The sequence below is a fragment of the Pituophis catenifer genome, unplaced genomic scaffold (assembly GCF_029215685.1).
Source record: "Pituophis catenifer annectens isolate HBS135680 unplaced genomic scaffold, rPitCat1.0.hap2 SCAF_2, whole genome shotgun sequence".
NCBI classification, from domain to species: domain Eukaryota; kingdom Metazoa; phylum Chordata; class Lepidosauria; order Squamata; family Colubridae; genus Pituophis; species Pituophis catenifer.
In genome coordinates, this window is record NW_027256882.1 from 73,205,055 (window position 1) to 73,220,189 (window position 15,135).

At 39.2% G+C, this 15,135-nt stretch overlaps 1 protein-coding gene across 2 annotated transcripts in view; it reads left to right on the forward strand.

The window, feature by feature from the left end:
- The first annotated feature begins 9,733 nt into the window (after positions 1-9,733).
- The window catches only part of IL17RD (interleukin 17 receptor D), a 53,134-nt gene continuing 47,732 nt past the window's right edge, over positions 9,734-15,135 (forward strand). The window contains exons 1-2 of one of the 2 annotated variants that reach the window (XM_070933631.1): positions 9,833-9,941; positions 10,998-11,014. In XM_070933631.1, the coding sequence (XP_070789732.1) occupies positions 9,833-9,941; positions 10,998-11,014 (126 nt within the window). Of the gene's footprint in view, positions 9,983-10,997; positions 11,015-15,135 lie in introns of both variants that reach the window. The other variant, XM_070933630.1, reaches the window with a different exon arrangement.

The window sequence follows — 15,135 nt, forward strand, 5'->3', positions numbered from 1 at the left end:
AATAAGTTATTCAATCAGGATTTTATACTTTATGAAATATATATATTTTTCTGGGAGTGTCTTTGTGTGAAGGGGTATCAGGAAGTAAGGCTGAGCCTGTACCTGAGCCTGGTTGTCTTGATTTGAGATTGATAAATTTGTTTTTACCTCAGCTCTGTTTCTATGTGTGTTGTTTTTTTTTTGTTTCTATATTTTAACATTGTTGACCATCCAGGGTCATTAATTTGAGATGGGTGGTCACATAAATAGAAATAAATAAATGCATTTCTAGTTATTGTCCCTAATAATTTAAAAAAGTTTACTGTATTTAATGCAAACACGGTTGTTCCGTTTTTGTTCCCGCTTAAATTCTTTAAGCCTTGGCTTCTATCCAGCATGGATCTATGTTCCATATCCCCATTATATTTTATGGGAGACTGATACTTAAGATGCTGCTTGTGATTTTATCAGTGCTAGTTATCTTATTTGCTTGGGATCTTTGATTACCAGATTCAAGAGGTCACTTTACCTTTTTCTTATTTTTTAATAAAATTGAGTTTTAAATTATATCATTATTCCTGCACAAAAGGGGACTATTTTTATTTAAAATACACACCTCAAAGCTATAAGGACTCAAGAGAATACAGAATCCAGTTTTCCTTCATTTTTATTCCTCTTGTAACTTGTTAGCTTCTATTGCAACACAGAAACCAATCCTGGATTGAGAACTGAAATTCTCAGAGATTTCCTAAACAAAATCTCTTCCAGTTCTCATAGAATTTATTCTCATCAAGCTTCCTGTCAATCATTCTACTCAAAGTGGAACTCTAAGTGAGTTCCCCTCCCTAGATCCAATACAGCCCAGGCAGGGGTGGGTTCTACTTACCTTTACTACTGGTTCACAGCGCACGCATGCATTCTTCTGCGCATGCGCAGAAGTGTTTTGGTGACGTCAGGGTCAGTGGGCGGAGCCTCCCGCCAGTTTTACTACCGGTTCTATAGAACCGGTGCGAACCGGGGGCAACACCACTGAACCCAGGGCATTTATTTATTTTTATTTATTTGTCAAACATGTACAAGATAGCAGGCATGAATATGAACATGGAAATGAACGAAGGAAATGAATACAAATAAATGGGGACAGTAGGACAGGGACAGTAGGTACGCTGGTGCGCTTATACACACCCCCTTTACAGATCTCTTAGGAATGGGGTGAGGTCCATGGTAGACAGTTTAAGGTTGAAGCTGTGAGGGTTTGAGGATGTAACAACGGAGTTGGGTAGAGCATTCCAGGTGTTGACCAGTCTGTTGCTGAAATCATATTTTCTGCAACCGAGTTTGGAGCGGTTTACCTTGAGTTTGTATCGATTGTTTGCCTGTGTATTATTGAGGTTGAAGCTGAAGAAGTCATTGACAGGTAAGACATTGTAGCAGACAATTTTGTGTACTATGCTTAGATTGGACTGCAGGCAGCGCAGTTCCAGATTCTCCAAGCCCAAAATTTCAAGCCTGGTGGCATAAGGGATTCTATTGTGAATAAAGGAGTGGACTACTCTTCTCGTGAAATACCTCTGGACCCGCTCAATTGTATTAATGTCTGATATACAGTATGGATTCCAGGCAGACGAGCTGTATTTGAGAATTGGTCCTCCTTCTCCTCCATGTAAGTAAGTGCTCAGAATGTGAATCACTCAACCTCTCTCTCTCTTTTTTTTAAATTTTAAAAACAAACTTTATTTAATATAAAAAGATAAAAAATTGTACAAAACATTCTTAACTCTAAAAAAGAACTCAACCTCTCTCACACGTCTAGGTTTAGAGGTAAAAAAAAACATTTTCCTCTCCTTACAATAGATAGTAACAATAGTAAATACAAACAACTGCATAAAAGCAGAAAAGTTAGCCAGAATGGGAAAAAAGAAAAGAAGAAAACAAAGAGAGGATTGAAACCCTCCCATATCTTTAAAGACTCAGACTTTGCTGTAACACCATATAAGGATATTTTTATGCCATCCTTCCCTAGTAAAATTTGAATAGTTTTATCTCTATCAATAAACAGTGTAGAGCTGGAATAGGCACAAGGGCAATCTGGATTTTCTGGTAAATCTCTCATTTAATGTGTTGTGAAGATCTCTGAGTGATTTGTGGTGGATTAGCGAAGTTAGATTACCTCTTTCCTGGTTGTTTACCATCAATGCATCAAAATTAGGCCTCTGCCATGTGACTATGTTATGAAAAAGAAAGCTTGAAGTAACCTAAACTAGACCTGTATGTGAAGACTGAAAGCTCCATTCACTTTAGTAGGCAAAAGAAATGCTTGGCTTTAAAACTATTCAAGTGTTTGTTTGTTTGTTTGTTATTTATTTATTTATTTATTATTTATTTATTTATTTATTTATTTATTTATTATTTATTTATTATTTATTATTTGGGCTTGTATGCCACCCTCTCTCCAAAGAACTCAGGGCGGCTCACAACAATAAATACACAAATTCAAATATAAAATATAACAGATATAAAAACCCATTAAAATCACATTTAAAACCCCTTCAGTCCAATCCGGCCAGGATTGGGCCGGATTGTACACAAAGTTACAGTTGGGGTTTTAAGAAAATAGTAAGCTCATTCGAAAGCTCATTCCATCAGATTGTATCAGCACAGGTGAAGAACACTCACTTCCCCCAAAATCCAGAAAACCGTAACTGTTTTGCCTGCTTTCGGGGGGGGGGGGGATGACAGATTGAAGGAAGCTCTGCTAAGAGCAGAGATGATGATGACCATGGAAGAAAGAAGAGCCAGCAAATAGACTGGCTTTTCATAATTCCTCTTTGGACAAGGGGAGGACTTGAGATTCCCTACAAATACTCCAGGCAGTTGCTCCTCATGAGAGAGTGCAAGTCAGCAGTCTCTGGCAGGTTTAGCGGTCTTGGGGGATGAGAGAGTAGCTATCTTGCTCAAACCGAGGTCACGGCCTTTAAAAGAACACTGAGTTTCCATGGTTCCTTTTCTAATCACTTTCAGAAACTGCTTGTTAATTATTCTTAAACTATTAGAAATCTTTGGATCTACAAGTTTGAAAACACTAGTAATTTATAAACTTAGAGAGAGAGAGACGGGGTGGGGGTTTAGGGAGAAAGAGAGGGCATTTTGGAAAGTTACAAAAGAGCTAAGGATCCAAATGGAATCCATTTGGACCCTTAGTCCTTTTGTAAATTTCCAAAGTGCCCTCTCTTTCTCTCTCTCCCTACCGCCCCCCTCTAAGTTTATACAGGAAAAAGCATTTGTTTTGAATTCTTTAAAAAAAAAAATCTTTGGATGGGATTTTGGAGATTGGACACTAGAGAGAATTAGAAGGAACTAAATATTACAATTAAAGGAGAACAACAATTAAATTTGACTTAATACAGAATGGAGCAAAATATTTTAACATTGAACATATTGAAGGATATTTTGGAACAATGGATTCAGAAGAGTGTTTGCCTCTATAGGGAGACTGTAAAAGATATTATGGAAAAGGATGTGCATTTATTTATTTATTTAAGAAAATTTATATGGCTGCCCAACTCCCTCTCAGTGACTTTGGGCATTTACAAAGATAGCATTTGATGCTAATATAATAAAAGGGAAAATTCTGTCTGGTTCAATTCTATACATATTCTGGGAGCATGCATACATGTAGGAATAAATAGTATGCATATTCAGTGAAATGTGTTTTATTCTCTGATTCAACTCTCAGCCCACCACTTATTTACTTAAAAACAAGCTCAATTGATTTCAACAAGAATTACAGTGAAATAAGGAGCTTATGATAATAGTCAGTTTAAATTCTAAAAACATTTTCATGAAAAAAATCCCTTTGGAATCATGAAAGTTTATCTTCTGTAAATGAGATTAAGGTTGTAGCTAACTTCAAAATCACTTTTACAGTCCAGACCCTCCCAGGCACTAGTCCCAGCATGGTGGAATTCATGGCATTCTTTGCCAGTACCAGACACAGAAGGTTTGGATATATAGACATATATACATAGACGCATATAAACCACATAGATAAACCAACCCACACACACAGAGGGAGGTAAAGTATTGCTCCAGTTTTTTTAAAAAATGGCTTTTGCTTTGCTAAATGATAGAAAAACTGATGGAAAACAGCAGCTCATACTGCAAAACTATCTGTTCTACTGCTGTTATTTTCAAAACTGCACTTTTCCTTAGGGGAGTCATTGTGCCCTGCATGTCTTCTTCCATCTGGAAGCAGCTGCTGCAGAAGCAAAGGAAGTTTTTAGCTGGAAGCAAGGAGGTAATGGCAACTAAAACCATCTGCAGAGCTCATTAGACTGATAGCCATGACTTTTGAAAGGGCTCCAAGTCAAGGGTACTCATTTTTTTCAGCAACAAAAGACTCTTGTGAAGAAAGATAGAACTAGTCAGAAATTCCAGTTGCCACAAAATTGCAGCATTTTGCACCATGATTTATTTTGCTTTTTGATTCTCCATTGAGAAATAAAACACAGACAAATAAATACATCAGTACTGTTGGATGTGTTCATAAGGCACAGCTATGAACACCTTGCCAAAGGATGAGATATGGAACGTCAGTAAAATATTATACAATTTTCTCTACTTTAAAAAAAATACTATGTTTGGATACAAAAGCTTCTCTAGAACCATGATTTGAGTCAGGGGTGGGTTCTAAAATTTTTTACTACCGGTTCTGTGGGCGTGGCTTATTTTGTGGGTGTGGTTTGATGGTCATGTGACAATTATTTAGGATTTAGCAGAGGTACTGGTCTACCAGGCTTTTAACTGCTTGCAGAGCTGTACCAGTCTACTCATTTATTTTGCAGGCACTGGTCTACCCATTTATTTTTGCAGGAACTGGTCTACCCATTTATTTTTGCAGGCACTGATCTACCCATTTATTTTTGCAGGCACCGGTCTACTCATGTATTTTTGCAGGCACTGGTCTACCCATTTATTTTTGCAGGCACCGGTCTACTCATTTGTTTTTGGAGGCACCGAAACTGCCTTTTACCACTGATCAGCTGTAGGGCGGCCCTTTGAAGCCCCGCCGCAAGAGTTTAAACAGATTTTTTCCTTATAGCCCATCAGCTGGGACTCAGGAGGCAGCAATAGATTGAGGGTGGGGCCAAATAAAAGGTAAGAATAATGTGGGGTGGGGTGGGGTGGGCAGAACCGGTTCGGTGACATCATATCATCACCGCTACTGGCTCGGCAGAACCGGGCGGAACTGGGAGGAACCCACCACTGATTTGAGTAGACAGTACTTTAAAGTACTATTGTACGAGAGCTATATTGGTCTATGATGGAAAAAAAAATAAGAGGGAATGTGGTAGCACTTTTTATGATTAGCCAATGTTAAATAGGTTTAACATTTGTTTGTTTAACAAGTTTGGCCTTGGAGTACAAAATGAAGCAGGGCACAAACTGATAGAATTTTGTCAAGAGAATATGATGGTCAAAGCAAACACTATTTTCCAACAACCCGTAAAGCCCTGAAGACGTTTTTATTCCATCAAGCCGGCCTAGCCTAAATGGTTTTTAATTGGGATTTTAAATTTTATGGATTTGGGGGTTTTAAATTGGGAAGCTAGTAATTTAATTCTTTTTAATTATCTTAACTTTTGTATTTGTATGTTTTTTAATTTTGGCTGTTAACCGCCCTGAGTCCCTTCTGGGAGAAGGGTGGTATACAAATTAAATAAATAAATAAATAAATAAATAAATAAATAAATAAATAAATAAATAAATAAATAAATAAAATGACTCTACACATGGACATCATCAGACGGTCAACACAGAAATCAGATTGACTATGTGTTGTGCAGCCAAAGATGGGGAAGCGCTACGCAGACAGTAAAAACAAGACCAGGAGCTGAACTGTGGCTCAGAGCTTTTTGTTGCAAAATTTAGGCTTAAATAGAAGAAAGCAGGGAAAAGCACTAGGCCGCTCAGGTATGAACTAAATCATATCCCTGATGAATATACATTAGAGGTGACAAATAGATTTAAGGAATTAAATCTGATAGACAGAGTGCCTGAAGAACTATAGACGAAGGTTCACAACATTGTATAAGAGGTAGCAACTAAAACCATCCCAAAGAAAAAGAAATGCAAGAAAGCAAAATGGCTGTCTGAGGAAGCTTTGCAAATAGCTGAAGAAAGAAGGGAAGCGAAAGGCAAGGGAGAAAGAGAAAGATACACCCAATTGAATGCAGAATTCCAGAGAATAGCTGAAAGAGATAATAATGCCTTCTTAAATGAACAGGGCAAAGAAATAGAAGAAAACAATAGAATAGGAAGGACCAGAAATCTCTTCAAGAAAATTAGAGATATGAAGGGAACGTTTCATGCAAAGATGGCCATGATAAAGGATCAAAATGGCAGGGACCTAACAGAGGCAGAAGAGATTAAGAAGAGGTGGCAAAATTACACAGAAGAACTATATAAGAACGAGCGTAACTTCCCTGATATCCACGATGGGGTGGTCACTGACCTTGAGCCAGACATCCTAGAATGTGAAGTCAAATGGGCCGTAGGAAATCTGAACAACAACAAAGCTAGTGAGGTGACAGTATTCCAGCTGAGCTATTCAAAATCTTAAATGATGATGCAGTAAAAGTGCTACACTCAATTTGCCAGCAACTCAACAGTGGCCACAGGATTGGAAAAGGTCAGTTTACATTCCAATTCCAAAGAAAAGCAATGCCAAAGAATGTTCAAACTATCGCACCATTGCACTCATTTCACATGCCAGTAAGGTTATCCTTAAAATTCTACAAGCTAGGCTCCAGCAGTATGTGGATCAAGAACTACCAGGATTTCGAAGAGGCAGAGGAACTAGAAATCAAATTGCCAACATACTCTGGATCATGGAGAAAGCTAGGGAGTTCCAGAAAAACTCTACTTCTGCTTCATTGACTATGCTAAAGCCTTTGATTGTGTGGCAAAGTCCTTAAAGAGATGGAAGTACCAGACCATCTTATTTGTCTCTTGAGAAACCTATATGAAGGTCATGAAGCAACAGTGAGAACTGGACACGGAACCACTGATTGGTTCAAAATTGGGAAAAGAGTCTGGCAAGGCTGTATATTGTTGCCTGCCTATTTAACTTATATGCAGAGCACATCATGAGAAAGGCAGGGCTAGATGAATCAAAAGTTGGAATTAAGATTGCCAGGAGAAATATAAATAACCTCAGATATGCAGTTGATACCACTTTAATGGCAGAAAGTGAAGAGGAACTAAAGAGCTTCTTGATGTGGGTGAAGAAGGAGAGTGCAATAGTTGGCCTGAAACTCAACATTAAGAAAACTAAGATCATGGCATCCAGCCCTCTCAATTCCTAGCAAATAGATAGGGAAGAAATGGAAGTAGTGACAGATTTTATTTTCCTGGGCTCCAAGATCACTACAGATGGGGACTGCAGCCAAGAAATTAAAAGACGCTTGCTCTTGGGGAGGAAAGTTATGGCAAATCTAGACAGCATACTAAAAAGCAGAGACATCACCCTGCCAACAAAAGTGCATATCGTCAAGGCTATGGTTTTCCCAGTTGCAATGTATGGCTGTGAAAGTTGGACTGAGCACCACAGAAAGGCTGAGCGCCACAGAATTGAGGCCTTTGAACTATGGTGCTGGAGAAGACTCCTGCGAGTCCCTTGGACTCCAAGGCAATCAAACCGGTCAGTCGTAGAGGAGATCAACCCTGACTGCTCTTTAGAACACCAGATTCTGAAGATGAAACTCAAATACTTTGGCCACCTATGAGAAGGAAGGACTCACTGGAGAAGAGCCTAATGCTGGGAAAGATTGAAGGCAAAAGAAGAACGGGACGACAGAGAATGAGGTGGCTGAATGGAGTCACTGAAGCAGTAGGCGTGAGCTTAAATGAACTCCAGAAGATGGTAGAGGACAGGAAGGCCTGGAGGAACATTGTCCATGGGGTCATGGTGGGTCAGACATGATTTCGCAACTAACAACAAAAAAAAAAGGTTTTTAAATTTAAATTTTAAATTGAAACCAGTTTTTAAAAAAGCAAAAGCTGCAGTAAATTTCACCGGATGTTATTAGGAAAAGGTGCTACCAGACTTTCACTAGGTTCTATTGGGATGTATACCAAAAGTTCTCACCTACTAATTGTTTTTCAATTTGTGCCTTCCTGCCCATCTGGCCAGGGCCAGCAATGCTGAAGCATTTTTACCAAACTCTAACAGCTAAGAGGGTGTGTCTGAGACAGAAATCCTATTCACAACTCCTCTGCTTAACATTGGAATGGGATGTGTGGCTGTGCAATGAAAGTTAATAAGTACCGTGTAACTGCAAAAAAAAAAAAAGAAAAGAAAAAAGAAAAGAAAAAAGAAAAAAGAAAAAAAAAGAAACCTGCAACATTTTAACTGATCTTACAGAAAATGTTTGATTGGGCCATGCCAGTGTTTTTTTTTTTAATCTAACCTAATTAATCTCACAGAGAAATTGGGAAAATGAACCAAGCAAACTTCTTTTATTTCGTGGGTGAAGAAATGAGATATAAACAAAACAGCTAAATAAATATACCTTTCTCTCATTTCAGTAAGAAATATCCAAGCATACTCTTCAAATTATTAAAATTAACCAATTTTAATAAGGTCTTATCAGTCTTTGATAAGTAATATCACAACTGCTCACAGTATCCTTTACCTTTGACATCTGGACTACTGCAATTTTCTTTACATGGGCCTCCTTTGAAAATCTTTCAGAAGCTTCAGTTGATTCAGCAGTTAGCAATCAAGGTTTGCTTACACTTCTGGCTAAGTTTCCTCCACTTCTGACAATGCTACCTTGGCTGCCAGCTAACTTCTAGGTGCAATTTTAGATTCCGGTTGTCATCCTTACTGTCCTACATGGCTCAGAGTCTGGTTACCTCTGAGACTGCCTGCTCCAGCTTGAATCTACCAATCTGCTGAAATCAGGGTAAGTAAGGAGTCAAAGGAATCTTAACTTTGAAATGTTTCCATTTTCGCATTCTGAATTATGCTGAACACTAACATTAACTCAGGACCAATGGAGAAAGGTACAATGAAAAACTAGGTTTACCTCTGAATAAAAATCATATAGCTCTCATGTTTCTCTGCTGGGAAGGCAGCAATGGGAAGATATCAGGAAAGCATCAAGTTGAGGAAGCCGGAAACAGGTTTTGTAAAGTTCATGCTTTACAAACGGTTAAAAAGACTTGTGCTGCAGTCTGGTTTATATATTAGCACCAGAAAACACAAAAGCTTAGAAGCAAATCCTGTGCTGACATGAAATCAGTTTTAGGAGAAAGCCTCCGGATTTTTCAAATGCAGTCTCTCCCCCACTCAAGGGAGGTTAACTTTTGGTACTTCGTTACTTCTTGCCCCAGACTCGTATAAACGTTTGCACATTTGAAAAGAGCACATCCCCCACCTCTCCTTCCTTTAACTTCCTTTTTGAGAGACAGATGGTGGTTGAGCATTTTCCCCCCCCGAGGTCTTCCTTTGAAGACGTTCTGCGCCGCTTGTACAGCATTTCAGCTGTTCTGAATTAAATCATAACATCCTCGAAGGGGAGGACCAACTGACCTCTCCCGCACCTAGACAAATGGCAATGGTGGTCCGCCCCCCTCCGCCCCCTACTTCCTCCGTCCGCAAGGTACGAGTGGGTGGGTGGGTGAGTGGGTGGGCGAGAGGAAAGCAGCAGTTCCCTGGACGAAGGTCTCGGTGGAGTCTCCGTGGCGCATGCGTGCCGCTGCTTTCTCCCTCCCCCTCCTGGTTTTCCCCAACCTGAAGTTAACTTCTGGCGCTCCGACTTGCACTTCGGAGGCTACCAGGCAAGCGATGGCACTTTGGCTCAAGTTCTGCTCTTTCTTCTTCTCTCTCACGGCCTGCCTCGATGGCCCGCGTCTGGCCGTCTCCGCCGGAGGGACCAGCAGCGGCGGCGGCGGCGGTGGCAGAAAAGGATCCGCGGGCGAGGCTTGCGCCTGGATGGTAAGTAAGACGGTTTGGGGTTTGGATGGATTTGATCACGGTGTGTTTGGGTCCAAGTTCGGTTTATTCCGACCGAAGGCAGGAAAAGACACCAAGTTTGCCGGGTGCCAGATACCATTCGGTTTAAAGCGCTTCGGGACACCAACAGCCGGGCGATGGCAACAGTGTGCCCGCTTTGCGTGGTGGGCACTTTGCTGCAAGCACAGCTATGCAAGCAAGTCTGACCCTTCCTTCCTTCCTTTTTTTTCTCTTTCCCTCCTTCTCTCCCTTCCTTCCTCCCTCCCTCCCTTTTTTCTCCCTCCCTCCTTCCTTCTCCGCTTGTTCCTTGCTGGCGCTCCCCGTCGAGCAAACAAGAGGGCCAGCTGGCATTTGTAAGCTTTTGGGATGGTTGGCGGCGGAGTTTGACTGCAGTTTCGCATCAAAGGAGGCTGGGGAGGAAGGAGGGACAGGGCAGCGGAGAGGGAGGGAGCAACAAGTGTGAAGTCGCTCCACAGGTCTTTTATGCGCCTGTCTCCCTAATTCTTCTCCCGCCTTAACTAAACCTGTGCCGGGAGAAGAGGATAAAAGGCGATCGCCTTGGCCTTTGTCATTTTAATCCCTGAAGGCTGGTTTGGTTACAGGCCTGATCTTTACCGGAAAGACGGTAACTGGGAGTGTTGGTAAGGTGATAAAAAAGAGTTTTAGGGCTTCACCTTTTGTCTCTCCCATAAGCTGCAATTTCCTTGGGTTCCCTAAGTGTGATTTTCCTTGGTGTGTGTGTGTGAGAAATAAAAAAGAAAGACCACTTTCCTCCTCCTTTCAGTTTTCAGCCTTATTAAAGATTCCAGATGACTGGCACCAGTGACTTTCATTACTTCTTTTTTTGTTGTTGTTAAACTGCCACAAAGATTTCCTGGGGTCATGAAGAGGGGTGGGGGTTGGGGGGTCTAGGAGACTGGTGAACTAGTGAAGTGGCTCCGGTATTATTAACATCCCTTCTTCTGCTGTTTCTTTGTTCTTGCTTTATTTTTTATAGACTTTTGTGGTTTTAATGTTTTTAATAATTATGGTAATGGATTTTTAGGTAATTATTGACTGTTAAGCTTTGTTATAGGCCGCCCAGAGATGGGCAGCTTTATAAATTGCACAGATAAATTGTAAGATAAGTTGTAAAAAAAACAAAGGACGTGACCTGCTGGCATGGAGTAGTTGTGTTCATACCTGAAAATAAATATATAGCAATAGGAAAAGAGCTAAACTTTTAGAGGGACAACTTGCTAGAGTTAATAATTGATTTGCAGATTTTAAAATCTAGTTATATGTACATGAGAACCTTAGAAGCTCTAATGCTTCTCAAAGATTTGGTGTATTTTCTAATAAAAATGATATTAATTGCTCTATTGACAAGAAAGCCACAGAAATTTAAATTTAGCTGAAAAAAATAGAATTCATTCCATCGTAACAAAATTAATTTGCAGTCACCTAAAGATTGCTTTTACTTACCATCACATTTTCTCTGCTCTTTGCTTTAGTAATTGGTTCATTTCAGTTGTTTAAGAAAAAGCTATAATGTTTTGTGTTGTGGGGGGGAAGAGAAAACCCTGATTACAGTCTGGGCCACATTCATAAGCACTGATTGTGGAATAAAACCAATTGCCTTGTTTGCATAGCAATTGTCTTGGTCTGTTTGTATATTTTGAATAGACTTGCCATACTATTAAATGACTGATGGCCCCTGTAACACATTGTCTGCTCTGGGGCAAGGCTGCCTTTGAAGTGCTATCCTGTAGGAAGTAAAAAGACTATTTGCTGTATTAAAATTCCTCGGTATTTCCTCTGTTTAACCACAGGCCACTTCCCCTTTACCACTCTAAACACTGCAGGGACACTGGCTGATTGAAAAAGCACAAGGACTGAAGTAATTGCATCCCATTCAGACAGCAATGCTTAGTATAGTTTATTTATAATCCTCAAGTTCCTTATTTATAGTATGTGATAAAAGAGAGGGTTCCCCTCTTTTTTGTTAAAAACAAGGTGGAAACATGAAAGAATCCTATTGACTTTGGATCAAAGTATTTGGGTAACTTACTGATACATCTTAACTGGAAATTGAGAGGGAGAGAGAGAGAGAGAAAGACAGAGAGAGCGCAAGAAATATGTGTTGCATTTAGGTCCAGATGACTTCATGCTCTACTAAGTGTGCATCTACTATCCTTAGAGGGAGGCTATGAGGGGTGAAATCCAGCAGGTTCTGACAGGTTTTGGAGAACCGGTAGTGGAAATTTTGAGTAGTTTGGAGAACCGGCAAATACCGCCTCTGGCTGGCCCCAGAGTGGGGTGGGAATGGAGATTTTGCAATATCCTTCCCCCAGGAGTGGGGAGGGAATGGAGATTTTGCAGTATCCTTTCCCTGCCACACCCACCAAGCCACACCATACCTACCAAGCCATGGTCACAGAACCAGTAGTAAAAAAAATTAGATTTCACCACTGGAGGCTATAGCCTAGACCTCTGCATACTAATTATGAGTAAACATGTTCAAGGTAATGCTATAGATTGTGTAACAGAGATTGATCAAGTAAACTTTGAGAGCCTTGTTTGAAAAGTTTCTTTAATAAAGGACACGTGTTCTCCATCAGTCTAAAATAATTGTGCACATTTTTGAAGTGAACTTGCCCATTTAATTATTTTTAAAAGATGGGAATTGCCAGTGGCCCCATCCTTTCAGTATCATATTAAGGATATAAATAAATGACAAAAGAACAAAGCTCCTCTGGTGAACAATAAGGTTAAAACAATTATTCCACACTTGAAATATATTTTTTTTTTTTACTTTTTCCTTTGACATACATACTAACCCTAACCCCTTAACTGGCATTTTACCAAAATAAAATATTTTAAGTAGGGTAATAAAATATATTATTTGGTACAAAACCTGATAAATCTGATACATCCCATTTAAAAATGTTAGGTGGGAATCAAACTTGTTCTAAAACATGGGCTAGAGCTACTTGTTTGATATTTATATAATGGTTTTGTGTGAAATATTGAGAACTTCTTTCATATTGACAATAGTATTCATTAATATTGCAATGAATGCAACACTGCAATCATGAAAGCAGATTCTTTTGTTGTCATATAGAAAAATTCTGTTGCACTTTGAAATACATCACCTATGACATTTCTCTGTAAATTAGAAAATACCTATGATCAAGGTATACTTGTAAATTAGAAAACACCTTGTGATTATCCGGAATAGCACCATCTCTGTACTGGGAAGGGAGACTGTCTGGATTCCCAGTTCATACTAAATCATTATTAAATAAACCATAATTTCCAAATTTGATGAACAATAAACTATAGTTTATAATGACAAATACTATACTTTAAATCAAGATTAAACAAGAAACATGAACTGATAAATTAAATGAAGTCCCACAACTGCCTTCCTATCAAAATAGCAGCAAAATGATCTTTTTAATTTTAAATAATAGTCTTCTGCTTTGCCTCTTATTTTGTGAAATAGGAGAAACATTAATATTCACAAGGAGATGATTTTTCCTATGTTCATAAAACCTACTTGAACGTTTTTGATCTCCCTTCCCATGAGTTATCCTTCTTTTGGCTTTTGAATGGTTCTATACCCTCTGTCTTATAGTAGTGTATTGCGATAGTGGGGTTCATTGCTGTAGAGGTGGATGGCATCTATGTGATTAGAGGACCCTGGAAGATTAAGGTTCAAAACTGGACCAAAAATTGTGAGTGAAAAGAAGGTCGTGGAGACAATGATGTGGCAGAGTGGGTGGTACTGGAAGACTCATCTGTGTAATCCTTCTGATCTATGAAGGGGCATAAATGCCTGAAGAAGACTCCCGTGGTTCCTTTTTCTTGTTAACACATGCTAGAGCCATCTTTGCTTAATTGGTTAATCTTCTGGGACAAAGCTAGACATTTGTAGTCATGCAAATATGTTTATCGGAGACTTGTTATATCAGATGTACTGTGTGCCAGATTGCCATGTGATAGGAGGGGAAGAATGAAAGTGTTTGCCTAGCACCAAGCCTCATGTTTCTTGATTATTTTCTGTAAAATAGTTGGATGGGAGGATGCTCTCAATAATACCCTTCCCTAACCTAGCACCATTTCTTTGTATTGAAGAATACATAAGGCCAATAGCAAGCTGGCTGAGTAATGCGGAAGTTGTACTACCAATAGACCTAGGGTGAAAAAAGTTGGACTAGGTCCTGTGAAGTCATGTTCTTATTTTAAAATAATTTAGTAGAATCTCTGTAACTTCAGGGTTTCAAAGTCAGGGCTAGAAATATCCAAGTTGGGGGAAAAAAACCTCACAGTTTTTGAGTAAAATTTACTTTAATAAGGTTAATGTGGGTGCTGTGGAGATGCAGTGATGGTATCTTTGTAATGACATGCTGACATAAATGCTGAAGATGCAGCATTTGTATTATGTGCATGAATCATTGTTTGATGTTATTTCAGCATGTTACGGACACTGTTACTCCAGAATATATGTGCAATGAATATCTGGGAATGAACATGTGTTTATGAACTCAGCAGTCTTTTTAGCTGATATTGTGAGATAAAGATTTATTCTATGAGTTGACATTGTAGAATTGGTCTTTTGGTCAAAGAGTCCTTTTGCTGTCCTCCAAAACTGAAAGGAAGTTGCTATTTCCTTAGATGATTTTTTTTCCAAACCATTAAGCATTTTTACAGTAGTCTGATCAAGAACAGCATAGATGTTAGTGTAGTGTGTATAACAGTCTATGCCTAGATCTGTTTTCCAGTCCTGCTCTAGGACTTCAATATCCTGATAACTTGATGAAGTGATTAACCTTCATTCAACCTTCTTGTCCCTAATTGGAAGATATTTTGATCTCTTTGCATCTATCTAAAACAAAAATCTTCCAATAAACTTTTTTTTTAAAGAAAATATGAGACTGCAAGAATTTCAGCAATTGATCTTTTTCTCACATACAACTAACACCTTCAACATACATTGCAAGTAGTTTTCTTCAACTTATTGCCATCCAAATGTATCATCTTGCATCTAGAAGCCCCTAGATACAGCAGCACATGAGTTGGGAGTCACCCATCATGCTATGTTATCATGTGGCTTGTTTGGTTTTGTCTCAATATGTTGTGTGGAGCTAGCC